Source organism: Echeneis naucrates, chromosome 13 (assembly GCF_900963305.1).
Source record: "Echeneis naucrates chromosome 13, fEcheNa1.1, whole genome shotgun sequence".
In the NCBI taxonomy this organism is placed as follows: domain Eukaryota; kingdom Metazoa; phylum Chordata; class Actinopteri; order Carangiformes; family Echeneidae; genus Echeneis; species Echeneis naucrates.
The window spans coordinates 11306905-11330161 of record NC_042523.1 but is presented as its reverse complement, the minus strand read 5'-3'; the positions used below and the strand labels follow the sequence as shown (position 1 = coordinate 11330161).

Below are 23257 nucleotides of genomic sequence, written 5' to 3'. Positions count from 1 at the left end.
GGTAATTTGGTTATTGGCAATTAATGTTAATAATTGAGGGGACTGATTATTAACAATTAGAAATATTTACTAAAAATAGTAAATCTCGGAGCACCACCATGTCATCAGGGGGCAATAACCAAATTGACAAACTAGAATAGGCCTACAGTCTCATAAGGTTGCTAAAGGAGGAGCTCGAGCACTGACTGTTATGAATGAAGCAACTATCACAATTGTATAGCCACAATAGTGACAATAAATTATAATTGGGCTTAATCACAGCAATAGTTATTTAAATAACATCACTCGGTATAAATACGATTATAATTCAATTATCAAAAGCTAAACACTCACTACCAACTACGACAGACAACGCGAATGTGATGGCATTAGCGGTAGTGGCAGCAATAGCATTCAGCAACAGCCGCAGTTAACGCACTATCACTAGTGATACCAATGGCAGTTACTACAGCAACAGCGGTCACGTTGGTGGTGTGATATGACGTGTGTAGGGAGGAGTTGAGGGAACTAGAGAGCGGGGAAATGGCGACTCATCGCGAGATGTGGTTGGCCTGAACAAAGGGAAGGGCACAGGCCCTTCAGCTTTACGCGTTACCAAGGCAACTGGCTCAACATCACACAACCACACTCGACGGAAACTTTAATGTCTGTGAGATGTGTATAGGGCAGATGTGTGTGTGATTGGGAAGAGAGAGAGAGAGTCCACAAATATCGTCACCACAACTGATAATTACAATATCACCACGCAATTCATAGTTTTCAGTCAAGTGACTCGCGCTGGCCCCTAGAGGAGAAAAAAAACCCGGGACCAAGCTAGCAGCTAACACTGGAAACCATGGAGAACAACGCAAACCTGTCAATTTCCAAATGGTTTCAAGCCACCAATATTTAGACGATATTTCCCCTCACACTGCCGCCAGGATGACAGCATACAAACGTACGGACAGTTATAAGTATTTTCAGGCTGGATGGGTCAATAATGCTGCCGTTCGGGAGGTGAAGGGCAAGAAATCCTTCATTGTCAAAGCAAAGGTGAGTGTTAGCGTTAGCTAACGTTGCTTTGGGTCGTTAGTGTCAGTTGACTTCTTCAGTCAGCATTTTAGGGCAACAATGACAACGCGTGAATATTTTGGTCAGGTTGACACGGACCCTTATATCAGAAATCTGATCGAAACTTCCTCCCTCCCATTTGTCGGGTCAACCATTCAATCAGTTGACAGCTTGGGTTGCTGTGGAGGAAGAGGGACTGCACCTGTATGGCAGGTTTGGGGGAAGTGTGTTCACACTATTACTCTACGCTTTGCTAGCATCTGTGAGCAAACCTTACCTTTGATGAAATGTTCGCTGCAAAGACGTGTGTACTTCGATGGCTGCCATCCTTTGCCCTCCCCGGGGACGGAGGTACGTCTTAAGGCGCATATCCACAATCTACTCTCTGGGTTTTCTTTCTCAGACGGGATTCTGTAAAAGTCTCCTTGTCGATTTGTGCAGCCAATTGCACAGCAGCTGTCCGGCATTTTGGTAAAAAAATTAAGCCAAAACTAATTAAAAAATAAATAAATATTAACAGAAAGCTAGCTGGCTAGCTGGACCGTTCCTACAATGTCGTCATTTGACTACGAATAGCTGAGCCGGTGTGTCAACCGATTCGGTTCCCCTTTACGCTGATTTACTGCTGAGTCGTGCGTAGTTGCTAAGTTACCGTGCGCACTTAAGGAATAAACGCAAATAGAAACGCAGCTGGGTGTACGGAAAGCGAATTGGAACAAGCCAATGTGTAGGTTGCTGGTATGTTATTTATTATATAAAAATAAATTGAGAATGCATTTGTTCGGCCATTCTTTGTCAATCTTCGTGTAAATTGATGCCAGCTAGCCTAGCTGTGCGAGAGTAGCCTAAGTTAAGTAAACCTCCCCGCCGGATCACTTACACTAGTTAGTCGCTTCGAAATGGACTGCTAGCTAACTGGTTAGCATGCTCGGCTGACGAATTGATGACATTATTTTTGACTATAACGTTACTATTGCTCACCGTTCATTTGGAAACGGGCAGAGCGCCTCCGAATGACATATTTCTGCTCCTCGGAAACACCCACCGGATAGTGTCCGTATTTTTCAGAATTCACGAACTGTTGAACACAGTCTATTTTACCACAATGAACATACACTCACATATCAACTTTGCCCCTTTTGGGAAACTGGGTTGGGAATTACATTATGTCCTGGGTTAGTTCCAAGTAAGTGCGTGATTTATACGAAAGATCCATTCACTGAGCTGGGTCAATTCCCGGCTAGGGAAGGTGATGTGAATGTACAATGTAATGTATCCCCGGGGTTAAATATATATACATGATATACATTATATATACATTATATACATGATGTCTTTGTAACAATGTAAAGGTGATGTATGATGTACTGTAATCCTAAATGTATGTAATGAATATGAATGCAAATGTATGTCATGTAATGGTCCATTCCCGGTGTGGGCACCTGAACGTGTCTACGAAGTAGGTTGCAGTAATGGACTGGGCTAATGCAGATACGGCGCCCCCCCAGGACCAGGCCGAACCAGACCGGACGGGTGACGGCACCCCTCCAGGAACGGACCGAGACCAGACCGGACACAGGACGCGACCACAGACTAGACCAGTAAAAGAGCGAAGGAATCACCGGCTGAGATGATTTATTTATGGAAGGAGATAAAAGGGGACATGTGAAAAAAACACAAATATTTTAGTGATTAGTGATTATGTAATATTTGAGTTACAAAAATGTCTAAGTTTCTTCCTAATTGTAACCCCCCCTCCAACAAATTGGCCACCGATCCTTCGCTAAGCCCCGCCCCCCTTGGTTACTGCTGCTATGCTAGCCTGTTGTCTGAAGTTCGGTAGGAAAATGTCCAGTCAGCATCAGTCCGGTAATCAGAAAGGAAAAGAAAGAAGAGTAAGAAAATAAAGGGTTGAGAAATTTTCTATACAAATGTTTTTTTAAACAGGTGGTGACGGTGAATTTGGGACGAGAAATGTAGAGCAAACAGGGCCGTTAGCTTGTAACATAGGTTTACTTAATGTAGGCTACTCTCGCACAGCTAGGCTAGCTGGCATCCATTTACACAAAGATTGACAAAGAATGGCCGAACAAATGCATTCTCAATTTATTTTTTTATATAATAAATAACATACCAGTAACCCACACATTGGCTTTTTCTATTTCGCTTTCCGTAGTAAGCACGGTAACTTAGCAACTACGCACGACTCAGCAGTAAATCAGCGTAAAGGGGAACAGGAACTTGTGGGGGACTGAATCGGTTGACACACCGGCAAACCGGAGTCTGGTCAGTTATTGGTCCTTTAGAGATGATTGACTTATCCGCGGACAATAAAGAAAACTAATCGCAGCACTTACAAACTGACTTTAAAATACAGAAACAATTGCGCCTCTAACTTCTCGCTGCTCCGATACTTCGGAGTTTGAGAGGTCCTGAGCTGCCGGAAGGTACACATTGTTGCTTCTTTAACAAAGTGGGCGCACTTGTTACAGGAAGTAAATTCAGCTGATTGCACAGCGATCTACATCAGGCCCATCTTTGATGGATGACTAACCAAAGTGTGCTTGTCAAGTTGTGTTTTATCCAGCATCTATGACCCAACATGTACTGACGTACTGAGCATGCTTTGTTAAATATTAAGCTCTTTGGTCCAAATGCATGTTGCAAGTTACTTTGAACAAAGGAAATGACTTTTATATTATCACCAAAAGCAGTTTTGGGGACTTTGCTATACTCTATATTTTGTTTATATTCACAACATAGGATTAGAATATGTGAGTGTGTTAATTATACATTTTTGAGGGGGATTGTGTGTATATTGGAATAGACCAGAATAGAATACGAACACTGATGTGTATGCCTTTCTTGCCTTATTAATCTTACCAATCCAAGACTGTTGTGTCCATTGGGAATTCAATCAGTTTATCATGAAACAAACATTTCTTCCTGTCTGTTATAAAAGCTACATCCTCACCCCTTTTAGAAAAAAAAAAAATTGAGCAAACATGCAGAGAACAGCTTTCTTAAGTTTGTCTGTTCTATATCTGAACATAGTTTCTTGTTGTGAGCTATTTGGCAGATTTGACATGCCAAGTTTGTACAAACAGGGAGACATAATGATCGGGGGGATTTTTCCAGTTCTCAACAAAGAGATCAGCAGCACCTCTACTTACGAGACGGAGCCACATGGAGTTAAGTGTGCAGGGTAAGTTTTAACACATCTTTCCCATATACTCTATTCTTGCATGTAGATCCATTCAGTAGAAGCTCTTTATTTTCATATGTGATTCAATAAAAAAAAAAAAAAAAAAAACTTTTTTTAGATTTGACCTGCGAGCTTTTCGATGGACTCAAGTGATGATATTTGCAATTGAAGAAATCAACAACATTTCTGCTCTGCTGCCAAACATATCTCTTGGCTACAGGATCCTTAATTCTTGTGCATCTCCTACAAATACATTACGTGCTGCACTTTCACTGGCTAGCGGACCAGAAGAGGTAAAATCCACTTCTCGTTGTCCTCCAGCTATATCTGCCCTCATTGCAGAATCAGGATCATCTCAATCCTTAGCTGTGGCTGGAGCCCTTGGACCATTTAATGTGCCAGTAGTAAGAGAATTAATTATGTTGTATTGCATGTGTGTTCTATAGTTTATGTTTCTGCAGTGTTTGTAGGTTTTGTTGCTGATTTCTTTTGATTATCTTTTTTTATAGGTAAGTTACTTCTCAACATGTGCCTGCCTAAGTGACAGGGCTAAATACCCCACTTTTTTTCGGACAATCCCCAGCGACTACTTCCAAGCGAAAGCTTTGGCAGCACTGGTCAAACATTTTGGATGGCAGTGGATTGGGACCATACAATCAGACAATGACTATGGTCGGAACGGGATCCAGGCTTTCAGTGAGGAAGTGAAAAAGCTTGGCGTTTGTATTGCATTTGTTGGGACAATTCTACGAACGTACAGTCTGGATAAAATTCTGGATGTTGTGGAAATGATCAAGCGGTCATCTGTCAAAGTCATTCTGGCTTTTGTTCCTGAGGGTGACTTTTATCCCTTGATGAAAGAAATAGTAAAACATAACATTACTGGAATTCAGTGGATTGCTAGTGAGGCTTGGATAACAGCAGCACGACCCTCTACGCCTGAAATCTATCAAGCTTTTGGTGGAGCCTTAGGATTTGTGATGCCGAAGATGGCTATCCCAAATCTAAAATCATTTCTTACAGGCATTAACCCTTATTTAAATCCAAGTGCGGCTTTTGTGAGGGATTTCTGGGCGATTATGCTGGACTGTAGGCCTGTTCTACCTGGAGAGCACACAGTTACTGAGGAAACACATGAAACGTGCACAGGCAATGAGACATTAATAAATTCCCAGGATGTTTTCTTCAATGTCACGGAGCTCAGAGTGTCCTATAATGTGTTTACAGCAGTATATGCCATTGCACATGCCCTGCATCAGCTGGTGTTTTGCCAACCAGCTGGACAAAAACCAATGAGGCCATGTTTGAATGTATCAGAAATTCAGTCCACACAGGTGAGAAATACTGCAAATAACTTGAAATGAAAATGTATTTATTTTATATATATATATATATATGACAAAGTTAATTGGAAGAATTTATCAATATATTATTTTTACTCATAGGTCACTGCTCACCTACAAAAGGTGCATTTTAAAAATCAGTTTGGGGAGAATGTGTTCTTTGACAAAAACGGCGACCCCCCTGCTTCTTATGACATTATTAACTGGCAGCTGAGAGATGGGCAGGTGCGACATGTGACAGTGGGTCATTTTGTTTCTGCAGAAAATGGTGATTATAATCTTAGCATATGGGAGGACAAGATTGTGTGGGGAACAGGGAAGATGGTAATTGTATAGACTTTTTCATCAATCATATAATAGGTATTTATTAACCCCTTTTTTCTGAGAGTCACTCAGTATGGCTGTATGGTTTTTTTTTTTCCATCAGGTTCCATCATCAGTTTGCTCTAATGTTTGTCCAGTTGGAACAAGGAAGGCTCAAATCAAAGGAAAACCCTCCTGCTGTTTTGACTGTATCCCGTGTGCTGATGGAACTATAGCCAACTCAACAGGTACATGTCCATCAAAAGCATGTATACCATACATAACCTGAACATACATAACCCCGTATTATGTATTTAGTGCCTGCATATATTTAATCTTTACAAGCGTCAGTGTGTTGGATGAATATTTCTGCTCTAGAATTCATTGCATTTTTCACAATATGAAATGCAGATGAATAAATTGTACTTTCTGTTTGACTTCAACAGGTGCAGCAGACTGCACACCATGTCCACAGAAATGCTGGTCAAATGAGAAAAAAGACAAGTGCATTCCCAAAACCATTGAATTTCTGAGCTACCCCGAGCCGATGGGAATATCTATCACAGCTGTGTCTCTGCTTGGAGCCTCGCTGTCTCTGGTCACAATGATGGTTTTTATCAAGTATAGAGAAACCCCAGTGGTAAAGGCCAGCAACTTTGAGTTAAGCTGTTTCCTGGTGTTTTCCCTATTTTTGTGTTTTCTCTGTCCTCTCACTTTCATCGGGAGACCCACAACCTGGACGTGCCTGCTCCGCCACACAGCATTTGGTGTGACATTTGCATTTTGTATTTCCTGTGTCTTAGGAAAAACTATTGTTGTTGTTACGGCTTTCAAAGCCACATTTCCTGGCAACAAAGTTGCAGGAAAGTTTGGACCTGCACAACAAAGAATTATAGTTTCCTCCTGCACTTTAATCCAGATAGTCATTTGTGCTTTGTGGCTTCATTTAAGCCCACCTTTCCCAGACATGGTTTTCAGATATAGCAACATAAAGATTGTCTTAGAGTGCAACACAGGTTCTGAGACTGCCTTCTATGCTGTGCTAGGATACATAGGGATCCTTGCAATAATTTGTCTCGTCCTTGCATTTCTAGCAAGAAAATTGCCAAATAACTATAATGAAGCCAAACTCATCACATTCAGCATGTTGATCTTCTGTGCAGTCTGGATCACTTTCATCCCAGCGTATGTCAGCTCTCCTGGGAAGTTCACTGTAGCTGTGGAAACATTTGCAATTTTATCTTCAGCATTTGGCCTCTTAATTTGTATTTTTGCCCCTAAGTGCTATATAATATTGATGAAACCAGAGAAAAATACCAAGAAACATGTGATGGCAAAAAAATGTGAACCAAAAATATGAATTTTGGATTTGGATGTTGTTACTTCTTTTACTTCTGTAATTACTGCGAGCATCCATTGTAAACTGTAACAGTTCTGGAAACCCTGAGATGATTTTTTTTAAATAAATAAACAAATAAAACTTTATAAACAGTAGTATGAGTATAAGAATGGACAAGCTGGAATATGGGTGCTACTTTGATCCTCATCGCTGAATTGATTTAATAAATGGTTATGTGAACAATGTTTTATTGATGAATTCAAATAGATTATTCCTCAGTAATTGTAATTCTAGTCTGGATTTCAATAAATGTGGCTTATTTCATAACATCTCACTTTTATTTTGTGTATCCACAGGTGCTTTGTAAAATAATAATAATGTAGTTGATTATATGTTGTTTACAGAAGAACAATAGAATAATGTAGATATAGATTTGTAAAACATACTTGGTAGTTCACTACAGTATTACCACAAAGTTGTTGCAATATGTCAGAGAACAAAAATACACAAGTGCAGTCAGTGCCTGAGATTTTAAGATTATAATTTATTCTATCTAATACCTATCTAATAATACTTTCATAGGCCATCTTTTCTGTAGTATTTTATGCAATGAGGTTTTGGATACATTACAGTTTAAAAGTACATTGAAAAAACACACTATGCAACCTCTTCATTCATACTGACATTTTTACCTCTGCATCATGCTTTTCTTGTTGTTTTTTTCTGGCTTCACTATTATGATATAGCACTTTGGGGCAAAAATACAAAAAACAAGTCCAAATGCTGAAGCTAAAATAGCAAAAACATGTACAGCCACAGTGTATTTTCCAGCTGTGCTCACATAAACTGGGATAAAAGTCATCCACACAGCAAAGAATATCAGCATGCTGAAGGTGATGAACTTTGCCTCATTGAAATTATCAGGGAGCTTCCGAGCAAGAAAAGCCATCAGGAAGCACATGCAGGCCAGGACGCCGATGTATCCGAGAACACACCAGAAGCCAGCTTCAGAACCAGTAACGCACTCGATGATGATGATAGCACTGTGGTAATCTGAATTACTGTTGGCATGAGGCGGCCCGGAGAGCAGCCAGATAAGACATATGATTACCTGAGCAGAGGGGGGAATGAGATCATCTTAATTTACACAGTTGAAAGGAAATTTAGAAAGATGACTTTTGTGAAGATTTTCTACCTGAACAGACGTTCCTAAAAGTACACTGGCTCTTTGCTGGTTGGGTCCAAACCATTTCATGACGTTACTTCCTGGCATTGTAGACCTGAAAGCCACTAGAACCACCGCTGTTTTGGCAAGAAGGCATGAAATGCAAAGGGCAAAACTTATCCCGAATGCCGGGTACCTGACACGGCAAAGCCAGTCTGAAGGCTCACCGATAAACAAGAGACTAACAAGGAAACAGACAGCAAGGAACAACAGGAGGAGAAAGCTTAGCTCCATGTTGTTGGCCCGAACCAGTGGTGTGTCTTTATGGATGAAGAATATGGCAAGGATGGAGAGGGAAATACAAGCGCCAAGGACAGATGCAGCACAAAGCAGCATACCCATTAATTCATGGTAAGACAGGTACTCAATAGTCTTTGGGAGGCAGAGATCTCTGGCCTTATTGGGCCATGTATCCTCTGAGCAGCGAAAGCACTCCAACGAATCTTCAAATGGAGAGAGAAGAGAATTGTTCTTAGAGTCGAGAAGCAACGATTGGATAACCAGTATAATTTAGATTTGTGTGGCACAGGACAAAAAGGTGACAGAACACAACACACCAGTCTGATTACTAACTTCTCCCTCAGCACAGGGGACACAGTCGAAACAGCAGATGGGTTCCCCCTTTCTCCTGGTGATGCGGGAACCTGGAGGACAGCTATCACTGCACACAGACCGGGAAGCCTGAGAGGCAAAGTTCAGCCGCTCAGAGAGATTGTGATTTCAATCCATCACTGCTACCTCTGCTTCATATACAGACTAAAAACTGAAAAGAGATTTGAAGTAATCCCAGCATCATCCAAATATGTGTGATACAATTCTGAATACTTCATAATCAGGATTACAGTTACTGCAATGCGATGTGTAATGGGGTATTAGTTTGTTTATCATCTTCATTACACAAGGAGTAATATTATCAAAAGGGGAAATATAATCAATTACAAACGCAAACAACAGTGTCAGGAATTACGGGGTTTATATAGTCAACATTTATACGGAAGGCATGTCAGGCTGATGAGGTTATATTTCTTCTGCTGCTTCAGCAATGAAGTATATTGCACAGTAATAAGAACAAACTAGCTGATGTGTTGATCAACAGTACATACAACAGCCTGAGAGGTGAACATGGTCTCAAGCCTGTTTGCAGAGAACACACCTGCTTCCCAACAGGCCATTGAATCAGTGAATCATTTATGACCAGGTGGTGTCCAGCAGGCGAGGAGGCATCGTAGAAACCTACTTTAATTAAATGCAATGAGCCATCAGGAGCCCTCTGCCAGTTCATTAAATCATAATAAGCAATTGGGTCGCCATTTTGATCAAAGTTGACTTTTTCTCCCAGTGCAGAAAACTTTGCATGTCTCATGTAGTGGAGGAGCTGAGGGAAAAAGGGAAATTGATCAATTTAACATGAGTGGAGCGTTTTGCTTTCTTAAAATCAGACTTTCTATTAAATTTAACTTAAAAATAATATATAACCTGGAATTTGTCTCACCTGCCATGGTTTAAAATTTTTTGGGTCTGCGCAGGTGCTATCAAGGAAGGGACCCTGTCCAACCTTGCAGTTATTCATATCTTGCAAAGCATGGGCCACAAGATACACAGCCTTGTAGACATTATAGGACACTCGCAGCTGTGTCACATCAGAATAAGGAGAGTAAACATCATCTAAATTCTCTGTCCCTTTGCATGGCAATCTCTCCAGGTTGTTGCTGATCCCGTGGAAGTGGCTGTTCACTGACCCATTCAGTCGACAGTTAAACGTCTCCTCCCAATATTCCGTCAAGAAAGCTGAGTGATAAATATTGGATGGTTTAAGACTGGTGAGATGTTGCTTCAGCCCTGGAATAACATCAGCTCTGCGGATGGCAAATCCCAGAGTTCCCTTCAGGAGATCTCCAAACCTTGCCCAGAGCAATGTGGCGGTCGCCCAGGCTTCACTGGCAATCCACTGCAGGCCGGTGATATTCCAGCGTCTTACCTCTCTCAGAATGCCCTGCATCTCTGACTCACCAGAAAAGTTTATGATGACCTTTGATGACGCCGACTAAAAAGTGAAGACACACATAAATGTAGTCAATGATTGAAGTGTCAACAGTTTGAAGACCTTTAAGTGACCTTTAAGTTTGTTGTCCCGTATCTGCTTATATGAAATATACTTTAAATGATACAATTTCAATATGAGATATGATTCATATTCAAGCACCCACAAAACTATAGATTCTACCACCATGAAACACAGTGCCTCTGAATATTTATATGAATAAGCTATTTTCAGTTTTATTGTTAGAGGTGTAAACATAACATCTGTACTATCAATGAAAAAAGCTATTTTTAGGATAAATGAAGTAATAAAAGCATTTTTCTATTGCAGCTTGAGAGGTTTGCAGTGACAGAGAGGTACCTGAACAACATTCAGAAGCTCATCTAGAGCTGCCTGAGTCAGGGAAACAGGGTAGAAGTGAGTGTAGGCAGCACACACCCCATACTGCACTGACTCCTGAAGAAAGAGCTGGATGGCAAAGTGAGCGTAGTCAGATTCCACACCAATCAGTCCTACCCAGGTCCAGCCAAAATAGCTGACCAGCCGGGCAAGGGCTCGGATCTGGAAGGCATCACTCGGCATCGTACGCATAAAGGTGGGGAACTGGCCTTGGTCACTCAGACAGCTGCAGGACGCAAAATAGCTCACCTGGTGTTTACATCAAACAAAAATTTACCTTAAACACAGTCTGGGCTTGAATGAGTATCAATTCTCCAAGTAGTTTGAAAAAAAAAAAAAAAAAAAAGTTCAGTCTGCATAGTAAGAACTAGGTTGATTTTAATGTCTCATTTCAAACAGTTTTGAAACTTTCAGACTGATCAACACTAAAAATGTATCTACCAATCTCTTCATCTATCTGGTGAACTAAATGTGTTTTGAGTGTTTCAATAGAGGTTGAAATAATTATTATTCCAAAATGAGATTCTTTTAAAAATTTCAAATACTAATTAATTTAACATAGTAAATACACTGTACATATTTGCATTTGCCACAGTTGCTCACGTTCAGGCTGTCTCACCAGTGGGATATGGAAAGAGCCCAGGCTTCTTAGCAGAGCCATAGAAACCCCAGAGCCAGCATCTCCTATGATAACGGGGGACACGGTCCTCTGTATGGCAGCACAGTCTAAATTAGTGCCATTGATCGTCCTTCCTACACCTTTATCTTTATCCTCAATCTTGACTCTGGGGTCTCTTTCTGGCTGGCCGTTCACCAACAGCAGCGATGCTCTTAGAGAAACGGGAATGTCATCACAGCTGTCACGGATGTGGAAGCCCAGCTTGAGCTGTGGCAGGAGGTCACGGCGTTTGTTGATCTCTTTGACTGCAAAAGTCATGGTCTGAATCCATCGCAAGGCGCGAGCACTGAAACTGCACAGAAGCAAAAAGCAGTTCATTGCAAAGCACAAGATTTTATACATATGTTAAAAAAACCCAAACAGAAATCCAATTTATTTAAACCTGTGTGCCTTTTATCACATACATTTGAAAACATACTTACTAGTTATAAACATTAGGGGATGGTTTTGTTTCGTATGTGCTATGAGAATAGACAGGGCTGTAGTGTAGAGGGAATAAGCCTCCTATAACTACATCTCCATCTTCATACAGACTGTTTTTCTCCTCTTCTCCCATGAAAACACATTCATCCCAAGCAGATAATGAACCAGACCTCCCTGCAAAGGCAGAAAAAAGCAGAAGAAGATAAGCATACCACATAACTGTTATTGGCCAAGGTCAAAAGAAAAGTTCTGTCAAGTACTAAAAAGACTCATTTATCATAGTGACCGCACTTTCTGCGAATGATAGTGATATTTCTGGATACAGTTGATTTATATAGTGTAGGTATCACAGATCAGTCTCTGGGCACCACCCAGATCCAGCAGCTGTGACATCATTAAAAGTTCTACCTTATTTTCTCATGTGAACCGAATGTTGTATTAACATTGTTTCTCACTGGCACGCTTCATGACTGATATTTCTTTTGTCTGCCTGGTTCGATGGGTCTATTCCAGTTGCACTACATGAAATGTTTATGTTAAAAGTTGGCCCTATTCAGTCACAGTGATGCAGTGTGCCCATTTGTACTTGACAGTGTTATTTGGTCCAGCATAAAATCACTGGATGGAAGGGAAGAACAAGCTTATTGTATGGCCTGTGTACAAATAACAAATCTCAACTTTTTATCTGAGTCAAACGGCAATTTAAGAGCACACATCCTGTACACACAGTGTGTAAGTGACCTAGCACAAAGTTTTTTGTTGTTGTGTATTTTTTCTGTAGAATTTTCTGCTGTTTATATACTAGCTGGGGCAGCATGGTGGCATAGTGGTTAGTGCTGCTGCTCCACAATAACAAAGCTGTGGGGTCTTTCTGTTTGCATGTTCTCCCCGTGCCTGTGTGGGTTTCCCCCCACCGTCCAAAGACATCATGTTTGGGTTAATGGTGACTCTAAATTGTCCGTAGGTCTGCGTGTGAGTGTGGGTGGTTGTTGGTCGCTGTGTTGGACTGGTGACCTGTCCAGGGTGGCCCCGCCCTCACGTTGGCTGGGTTTGGCTCCAGCAACCCCACGACCTGGAAACAGAAAAGCAGTAGAAGATGGATGGAAAAATGGATAGCCTGGCTGGAAGGCCACAAAAATAAGGGGAACAAACCATGAATGAAGCTTTAATCAGGTGTATAAACACACAGGTTCATATTCCAGCACCCCCAAGAAGACCGTAGGGGCTGTAACCAAATATACATACACACATATTTGAGCATTTTTATTAACTATTTCTTTTTCCAATTCTATAAATTTTTTCAGCCACTTTAGATTGACTGACTTTAATAAAATGAATAAGGCGGAGCCTCTGATGTCCAATCCTGAGTCACTATGTCAAGATTCAAGATGAGAAGGTCAAACATCACATATAAGTTTATCCTTTGCTCACTCTCTCGCTCTCTCTTTTGCTCTCTCTTTGGGGATGTATAACATCATGATTTCACTTGCCTCCTTTCCCTTGCTTTACTCCATCAGCACCTTCACTCTAACTTACACCATAATTTCCAAGGTCACCGCTCCACCTTCACAGGTGTGCATTCTTCAAAACAACTTTCAGCCCAGCTTTGTGGCCAAGGGTGACTATGTTATTGGGGGAATTTTTCCCCTGCATTATAACCAGGAGATGCCAGATTTGAACTCTACCTACCGACCACCACCAGTCAACTGCAATGGGTGAGTATCAGAGATGTGAGCTGAAACGTAACCTAAACCTAACCAATTTCCAGTTGAATCATGTGTATTAAAAAAACAAAACAAAACAAAAAAAACAGAACACAATTTGTCTAAAGGAGTGGATTATGCAGAACGTGTTTATGTTCACGAGTATTTCTCATAAATAGAAATTAATTGTTTATTGTTGAATAGATGACAAGAAATACGATGTCATGACCTGGTTTAAGATGAGAAAATATGCCTTCCCCCCAAAAAAAAAACATCCATTCTCACTATTCACTGCTTCATTAAATGAGGTAAATAAAAAAAATGCAGACTAAGTTCAAAGTATTTCTCTGTTTCTGATTGTATCCCTTTTCCGCTCTGGCTGTGCTTAAATTGTGTATGCGTCACGTGCACCTGTTTCTGTGGTCTTCAGGTTTGATCCCAGAGCCTTCCGCTGGGCTCAGACTATGAGGTTGGCAGTAGAGGAGGTAAACCAGAGTCCAGAGCTATTGCCCAATTGCACCCTTGGGTACAAAATCTTTGATTCATGTGCATATCCGCTCACTGGCCAGAGGGCTGCTCTGGCTGTGTTGAATGGGCTCAGTGAGGATGACTCTCCCACGTGCAGCGGTGCCTCTCCACTGCTGGCTGTTGTTGGGGAATCTGGATCTGCTCAGTCCATTGTGGTGTCAAGAATCCTCCAGCCATTCAGAATCCCAATGGTAGCATTGATTTTTGCTTAACCAATCCAAAACATTTCAAACCATGATCAGTTTTATCGTGCTTTATACTGTACTTTTCCACAGATCAGCTACTTCTCTTCATGTGCATGTTTCACTGACAAAAAAAAATATCCTACCTTCTTCAGAGTAATCCCCAACGATGACTATCAGGTAAAAGTTTTGTTCTTAAAAATTTTTAATGACTTTTCATAACAATTACAATTACATTTTTTAAGATGTTGCTGATGTCTGATATTGTAGATAGATAGATAGATATGCCTTTTTTATCCCAGGCTGGGAAATTGCAGTACAGCGAAACCTTTTAATATAAACCTTCAAAATTGGAAAAAAAAAAAGAAAAAAGAATAGTAAAACAACCCCATTTACATTTTCTCCGTCAAAATCTATTACAGAAGAATGCTATTCATATTATATTACCGTACTGTACAAATCAAGTCCAAACCATCTATAAAAACAAATAGGTTAACAGTTTTATATGTCAGGTTTGTGGGACTAAGGGAGTGGTTTGTCTGTTGAACTTAGGTGAAGGCCATTGCACAGATGCTCGTGCGCTTTAACTGGACTTGGGTGGGGCTGGTGCGAGGGGACCACGAATACGGCCGCTTTGCTGTGCAAGGATTAATGAAACAATTGCAGGGAACCAAAGTCTGTGTAGCTTACCAAGAAATGATTCCTCTGCTCTACAATCACCAGAGGGCACTGGAGATCATGCAGGTAAATATGTAGCTATATATTTGATTACACGTGACTCCTTTTAGTTGTTTTTTTATCATTAACATGAAACAATCCGAGAGAAAATTCTTTCAGTCAGACCCTATGTATCATTTTTCCACAGTAGGATCCGAAGAGGGAAGGAGTAGGCAGCATTAAAATGTATTTTAATATTGGTACAATGTTTCACTAGCTTTGGAAATGTAAAAAATGAATTCAAAATATATATAAGGACTATAACAACTTAGTTCTATTAGATCATGTACGATTAGTGATTATTATTTTTTCTTTCTTTTCCTTCGCTCTCCTTATTTTAAATCCCTCTCTTCTTCCATCATCTTCAAATCTGCAAAGGTGATGCGTACCTCCTCCGCTAAAGTGGTGGTGGTGTTTTCAGCTGAGGGGGAGATGACGCCTTTCTTAAGAGACTACATGATACAGAACATCACTGGGATCCAGTGGGTGGCAAGCGAGGCCTGGGTGACGGCATCTGTGTTCACAGGGAGCGAGTATTACCCCTACCTGGGGGGGACCATTGGCTTTGGCATCAGAAAAGGTCATATCCCCAAACTGAGTAGCTACCTGGAGACAGTGAACCCTGAGATGTATCCTGATAATCCTCTGGTGCAGGAGCTGTGGGAGGCGCTGTATGGGTGCAGGCTGTCTTCAGCCCTCCGCTCCCAGATGCCTCCCTGCTCGGGCCAGGAGCCCCTGTTGGAGCAGCATTCGGCCTATATGAATACATCCAGTCCTAGAGTGGCCTATAATGTCTATAAGGCTGTATACGCAATTGCACATTCCCTGCACAACCTCCTTCTCTGTCGACCAGGCCATGGGCCTTTCCAAAACAACTCATGTGCTGAAAGCGATAGCATACACCCATGGCAGGTATAACGCCATTGTCTTACTGTTACAGTATGGAATTAAAAAAATATTGTTTGAGGGCATTTTATTCTGTTTTTTGCTATCTATTGGTTTTTAGCTTCAGTACTACCTCCAGGAAGTCACCTTTAACATTGATGGAGATGAAGTGGACTTTGACCTGAAGGGCGACTCCATACCCTATTATGATATCATCAACTGGCAGAGAGGCACAGGGGGGAACATTGAATTTGTCAACGTGGGGTTGTTTGATGGAACCAAGCCTGACGGCGAGGAGCTGGTGATCCAGGAGGACAGGATAATGTGGGCAGGGCATCAGAGTGAGGCAAGCTGCTCACACTGTGTTTTTACTTTCATCAGATGCCATCTGTTGAAGTTCTGTAGGTCGAGGTGGAGGTGAGTCAGAGGTGGGCAGGACAAGTTGGATCTCATATGAGTTTCTGTGGAAAATGTCATTTTACTTCATGAATGGTTGAAGCATTCCTCGCATTTCGAAAGATGTTGAATTTGCACGTCATTTACATACAGAGGGCAGCGTCATCTCACAAATTAACCACGTGTGTACTCGTATGTGCAAACATATGTGTACCATGAGTAAAAACGTCTCTGTAGAGTGCACAACTTCCCATCAAAATATTCAATGCGTCCATTTTGAAATAGGTCTTTAGGCCTCTTAGTTTCATCTCAGTCATTTCATTTTAAACTGTAGAGCTAAAATCCATCCCTGTGCTCCCCAGGTGCCGGTGTCTGTATGTAGCGCCAGCTGTCCCCCGGGGTCCCGGAAGGCTGTCCGTCGTGGGGAGCCTGTCTGCTGCTTTGACTGTGTACCATGTGACAGTGGCAAAATTAGCAATCAGACAAGTAGGCTTGACCTCGACAATGAAAATGACATAATTTAAATTCTGTTCACACAAAACTAACTTTTTTATCCCCTCTTCCCATTAGACTCAATAGAGTGCACATCTTGTCCAAAGGACTTCTGGTCAAACCAAGACAGAGCAGCTTGTATCCCCAAGAAGGTGGAGTACTTGAGCTACGATTCTTTGGGAATAGCTCTGACAGTGATCTCTGTGCTCGGTGCCTTCCTCACCCTAGCCGTCTTTGCGGTCTTCTTCTATCACAGAAATACAGCCGTTGTGCGTGTGAATAACTCTGAACTCAGTTTCTTCATCCTGTTAGCGTTGACTCTGTGCTTCCTCTGTTCTTTGGTTTTCATCGGAAAGCCAACGTCTTGGTCCTGCATGCTGCGCCACACTGCCTTTAGTATCACATTTTCACTTTGCATCTCCTGCATCCTGGGGAAAACTCTGGTGGTGTTGGCAGCTTTCACTGCCACCAGGCCCGGGAACAACATCATGAAATGGCTGGGGATCAAGCAGCAGAGGGGCATAATCTTCAGCTGCACTCTGGTTCAGGTGGTCATCTGTGCAGCCTGGCTCATCGATGCTCCCCCGTCTCCATCCCGAAATACACAGTACGAACGCTCAAAAATCATTCTGGAGTGCAGCGTGGGCTCTAGCCTGGCGTTCTGGTGTGTCCTGGGATATATTGGTCTGCAGGCCTGTCTTTGTTTCGTACTGGCTTTTCTGGCACGCAAGTTGCCTGGCAACTTCAACGAAGCCAAGTTTATCACTTTTAGCATGCTGATCTTCTGCGCTGTGTGGCTGGCATTCATCCCTGCCTATATCAGCTCCCCTGGAAATTACTCAGACGCAGTGGAGTCATTTGCTATTCTGGCTTCCAGCTTCGGCTTGTTGTTCTGCCTGTTTGCCCCAAAGTGTTACGTAATATTACTGAAGCCAGAAAAGAACTCTAAACAGCACCTAATGGGAAAAGAAAAGAAGTGACATGCTGTAAATGTAGGTAGACAAACATACAACTCCAAATACTCAGGCATTGTGTGGGGGTCATCAGTGAAGGCATTCTGTTCGTTTAATGTCACAATGTTCAATGTTATATTAAAATAGCCCACATTAATGTTTATGTGCTTTACATTTGTACTGACTGAGCAGTTACTTGCAAATGGAGTTCAGTGTATCAGGAAATAAATAAGTACAATTGCATGACGTATTACACCATAATGTATATTTTTACGCTACAAAAATGCTACTGTTCTCTGGAGTTCTTGAGCCTTAGTTTCCTGGGAAATATATATATTGTTTATATTGTTTGTATTGAAATACATATTTACGTTAGTGAACAAAGCTTTTAGACCACAAACTGCAGGTGAGATGCACAAGGACACAATTACAGAGAACCATTAGAATGCTTAACAATACTGTTGTGCTTTAAAATGAGGTCGCACTGTACACTTTGTTCATGTGCAACAGTTTGAATAAGTTCACTTTGACAACATTTTGAATAATGTGAATGTCGTAAAAGTATCATGGCAGTTTAAATGTGATTGATGTGTTTACAGTAATGAGGAAATTTGCAGTCCGGTCCTGACTCAGGTCTTCTTATTGACATCACAACATGGAAACATTTATTAACATATGGAATTTATTTTGCACCATAATCAGTTATTCAGTGTTTTCAAAACTGAAAAATCTGGCTCAGTTATTGTGATTTTGGGTGACCTTGGGTGACTTGAAAGGCACCCTATAAATAAAATTTATTATTATTTATTATTATTTCAAAAAACATAAACAAATGAAGTTTATATTGTTTGATGGGCATTTAAAACTTATTACATACATGTTTATTGACTCCTGCCACAAACTGACAAGAGGGAGTCTACAAAGATATACCAAAGACGATCTTTTGTGATTAATAAAAAGCATGACAAATGACAAATGGGGTGAGGAAATCAGCAGTAGTAAGTTTCACATGCAGATCACCGGGGATATTTCCCAGTCATGCCTTTCTTTATGTTTTGTTCAGGATGTAGTAAAATTATGTAACATTTTGGCACAAAAATACACAGTAACAGTCCAAAACTTGAAGCTAATATAGCAAATGTTTCCACAGCCACACTGAACTTCCCTGGAGAACTGACATAAGCTGGGATGAAGGAGATCCACACAGCCCAGAAGATTAGCATGCTGAAGGTGATGAGCTTGGCCTCATTGAACCTATCAGGAAGCTTGCGTCCAAGGAAGGCAAGGAGGAGGCAGAGGAAGGCGAGTAGACCAATGTAGCCCAGGACTAGGTAAAATCCAGCAGGCCACGGTTCCTTACACTCCACAACAATCTAATTATGTCCAACAACAAATCAGTGAGTACGTATAGCACAATGTGAATCAGAGTGTGAAAAATACTTTATCTGACTATCGATTTACAACGCATTAGAGTGCACTGGATTTAAACATTTTCCATGATGACTCCATTAAAAATGTCCTCACTTTTCCAGTTGTGGCTTGATAGGTTGGATTTCTGAATGGGAAAGGAGGTGCACCCAACAGCCAACCAGCACAGAGAAAAACCTAAGGACAACACAAGCAGTATAGTTTCTTAAAACTACTAAATGGTCAGAGGATGGAGGATGAAGGATAGAATGAGTTGTGGTTTTAAGCTACGAACCTGAGGAGCTGTGGTGCAGAGAATAAGAGTCCTCTGCTGATATGGTCCAAACAACCTCAGAGTTGTGGAACTAGGTGCATTCGCCTGGAAAGCCAAGAGAACTACAATGGTCTTAACAAGGAGACAGGACAGGCAGAGGACAAAGCTGATCCCGAATGCTGGCTGGCGGAGTTTGCATGTCCATGCAGATGGCTGGCCGATGAACGCCAGGGAACACAAAAAGCACAATGTAAGTGACAGGAGAAGTAAGAAACTTATTTCTGAGTTGTTGGCCTTGACAATGGGTGTAGTGCGGAAATGGTGAAAGATGGTGGTAATGATGGTTGTCAGGAGGACGCCCAACACGGTCAGCACAACCAGGATGATGCCCATAGTCTCAGAGAAGGACAGGAATTCTTCAACCCCGGCAACACATTTCACCCTGTCTTTGTCTGACCAGTAAAGTTCAGGACACTTTGTGCACTCAGTGGAACCTTTGGGGACATACACAGTTGACACACAAATGCTTTACAACAACAACAACGTATGCACACAATATGCCTTCATGTCTTTCCACATTCTATTTTTGTGGATGGCCTTCTGACTCAACCAAAAGTTGGACAATACGTGAATAAAAAAAGAAATATATACAGGTGCTACCAGTCTGGTTGCTGATCTCGCCATCAGCACAGGGCAAACAGTCAAAGCAGCATTTAGGCTGCCTTGGGCGGCTAGCCTGTCTGCTGCCAGAGGGGCATGGAGCACTGCACACAGAGACAGGCACCTGGGAGACAGGATTTCTGTTTACGCAACAGGCAGTTTTGGGAAAGAAAACCTAAACATTTTTTGGAAGAAAATGTATTTTTAATAATAATGTGGAGTCATGGGACACGTGACCCACCTCTGACTGTCCTTTGGTCCATACAATGTTGTTCTTCTCCAGTTGTAACCGTTGGCCCAGTGGAGCCGAACCATCATAGCTTCCCACTTTGATAAATCTAAAGACAACAAAAAGCTTTGTATTATATTTTCATATTTTAACTTGACTGATTTAAATTTTCAACATAGCCCCAGGAAAAGCAAAGCTTTCTCATTACAATTAATTAAACAGACTGTTGTCTTCCGTTTCTTTAAGTATTATTTTCCACCTAATTTCACCCTTGCTGTCCTTCTGCCAATTGATGATGTCATATAGAGGGACCGGCTCTCCGTTCGAGTCAAAATATACCTTCTCTCCAAACTGGTTGGTGAAATTTACTGTCCTCAGATGATCTAGCAACTAAACGAAAGGAGAAGGGAAAAAAAACAAACAGGAGAAAACAACAGGCCAACCAGTGCATACATTTGTACATATGACTTGTTCTGTTTAACTCACCTGCCCAGGTGTAAATGAAGTATGGTTATCACACATGCGCTTGTTAGGCCCCACAGAATCACAGTTCAGTAAATTGTGCAGCGCATGGGCAATGGCATAGACAGCTTTGTACACACTGTATGATATTCTAACCTGAGACACATCAGTATAACTGCTGTCAGTGTACCTCAGATCCTCTGAACCTGTGCACACAGGCTTTTTATTATTGTCCATCCCTTTAAATGGACTTTTTTCTCCAACAAAAGACCAGGAGTTGTTTTCAAAGTCTGACTCATAGCCCAAATCATGCAACCCCGTCAAGTTGTCCTCAGTATCTGCTCCATTTTTTTCTATTGGACTCTCCTTCCCAAAATCTATACTGCAGTCAAACAGTTCTTCCCAGAACATGTTGACAAATTCAGTCTGTGGCTCAGGAGAGGGACGGACATTCAACAGAAATTCTTCAAGCCCAGGGATTGTGACTCCAGGGAAAGAGAAGCCCAGCGTGCCCTCTAAGAGCAAGTGGAAGTCAGGTGAGGTCAGCAGGCTGGCAGTCACCCAGGCTTCACTGGCTACCCACTGTATCCCTGTCACATTTCTCTGAGCCAACTGGAAAGACATTTGTTAAAAACACTTCAGGATGTTTACAATGATGGAAAAAGATTTTTTTTTTTTTCCAACTTTCCTATCAGGTTACACACTGAACAATATGATACATTTGATGCTACTTATCATCTGAGATAAACTGTGCTTACCTCTAAGAGCAGTTTCAGGAGTTGTCCCTCTGTGGCAAAGACCACAATGACCCGTGCAGTTAAACTCTGCAGCCTGTCTGCCAGTTCTTCGATCTGACCTCTTGTGGGTGACTTGGGGACAGTAAGGTGAAAAGCCACACACCCTCCTTGCTGTCTAAACTGATTAGTAAAAGCTTGGATGCCATATTGACTGTAGTCGTCCTGAAATATATTGATAATATAGACTCTTTAAAACCATGTTGGTGTGTCAAGGTAAAGTTGCAGTTGATTACATTTTCTCTCACCATGGACCCGACTGTTCCCACCCACAGCCAGTCTAAGAAAGTGACCAGCTGCACAAGGCCTCTAACTTGAAATATATCACTCGGCACAGTCCTCAAGAATGATGGGTACACATTTTTGTCAGTCAGACAGGTACAAGTGGCAAAATAACTCACCTGTAAGGAAATACGGTTGATTTAATCTTCATAGAGATTAAACAGAAGGCAGAGCAAATCATTATGGAATATATTGATGTGTGATTTCTTGCATATCTTTTACAGAAGAATAGTAAAAATAAAAGTGTGCATGATCTTGCCTTTTCATTCCTTTCTTACCAGGGGGATATTGAATGGGCCAAGAGCCTGGGCCACAGCTCTTGTAGGGGAAGAGGATGCGAGGCCAATCACAGCCGGCACAGGAGAACCAGTCAGACATGCAGGAGTAGTCTCAGATTGTATATTCCTATCTTTTCTCTCCTCGGTTACATTTTCCATCATGTAGTTTTGATTATTTTTCAGATTTTGAAATATCACCTCACCATCTCTATTTTTTGCTTTTGTCCGCATCATTTTCTTTCTTGATTCCATTCTAGCGACCCTGTCCTTTGCTGCATTTAATCTATTTCCAGTTTCCTCTTTTGTCTCAGCTGATAAAGCTTTGGAGAGGCTGATCAAGTTAAAGAGAGCTCTCATACTGGTGTGCACATGATCACAGCTATCCGTGATCCAGTAGCCGAGTTTAACACCTGGTAACAGGCTTGAATCATGGTTTATTTCCTCCACTGCAAACACCATTGTCATCATCCAGCGGAAAGCTCTGTGGTCGAAGCTGCAGAAAATGATATATATAGTTATAATCCAATGTGAATCAGAAAACAATATATTATTGCATAGCATAAATAAGATTATGTAAACAGTGCAGAGGTAACTCTCATCATCAAATGTCATCAGAAAGAGGGGAAAAAATTCATGTCATGTATTTGTGAAAAAGTCTGATGTTTGGATGTGGGAGTAAGAAAAATTCATGAGGATAAAAATATAGCAGATATCCACAGTATCATCACACTCACCCGCTGCAAGGAGTGTAATAAGGTTTGCTGGAGTAGCTGTGCTGCGGCTCAGGGGCCACATAATGCAGTGGGAAAAACCCTCCAATCACAATATCCCCTTCTGCCTGCAGGGCCAGAGACTCACTATCCACCAGTTCAACACATTCATTGAAACTCGAATCAAAACCACTAGAGCCTTGTATCCCCAAACTATTCACTCCCTCTCTTACAGTCTCTTGCTCTTCCACCATATCTTCCTCCAAACTTGGTTCCTTCATTTCCTTATTAGAGCTAG

The 23257-nt window shown here is 41.5% G+C and overlaps 4 protein-coding genes across 4 annotated transcripts; 2 read left to right on the top strand and 2 right to left on the bottom strand.

Moving 5' to 3' along the window:
• Positions 1-2522: 2522 nt before the first annotated feature.
• On the top strand, positions 2523-7261 carry LOC115053191 (vomeronasal type-2 receptor 26-like). The gene is given in 5 exon segments (XM_029517759.1): positions 2523-2651; positions 6026-6149; positions 6348-6758; positions 6761-6812; positions 6814-7261. Coding segments are annotated over 5 exon segments (1164 nt in total).
• A 667-nt stretch (positions 7262-7928) lies between these two features.
• On the bottom strand, positions 7929-11842 carry LOC115052795 (extracellular calcium-sensing receptor-like). The gene is made up of 8 exons (XM_029517140.1): positions 11663-11842; positions 11525-11614; positions 10867-11154; positions 9958-10509; positions 9733-9840; positions 9023-9146; positions 8436-8908; positions 7929-8351 (listed from the first exon to the last, which is right to left on the bottom strand). Exons 1-8 carry the CDS (start codon positions 11840-11842, stop codon positions 7929-7931), a joined length of 2238 nt encoding a protein of 745 aa, XP_029373000.1.
• Positions 11843-13588: 1746 nt separating this feature from the next.
• LOC115052587 (extracellular calcium-sensing receptor-like) lies at positions 13589-17890 on the top strand. The gene is made up of 8 exons (XM_029516784.1): positions 13589-13722; positions 14141-14429; positions 14514-14600; positions 14973-15164; positions 15516-16049; positions 16144-16368; positions 16781-16904; positions 16989-17890. Exons 1-8 carry the CDS (start codon positions 13673-13675, stop codon positions 17888-17890), a joined length of 2403 nt encoding a protein of 800 aa, XP_029372644.1. The 5' UTR covers positions 13589-13672.
• Positions 17891-18879: 989 nt separating this feature from the next.
• On the bottom strand, positions 18880-23240 carry olfcu1 (olfactory receptor C family, u1). Its single transcript, XM_029517750.1, has 13 exons — positions 23193-23240; positions 22984-23087; positions 22511-22742; positions 21938-22090; positions 21654-21854; positions 21258-21507; positions 20920-21134; positions 20693-20823; positions 20446-20542; positions 20205-20328; positions 19566-20038; positions 19388-19468; positions 18880-19236 (listed from the first exon to the last, which is right to left on the bottom strand). The coding sequence occupies exons 1-13, from the start codon at positions 23238-23240 to the stop codon at positions 18880-18882; spliced, it is 2466 nt and encodes an 821-aa protein (XP_029373610.1).
• Between the last annotated feature and the right edge of the window lie 17 nt (positions 23241-23257).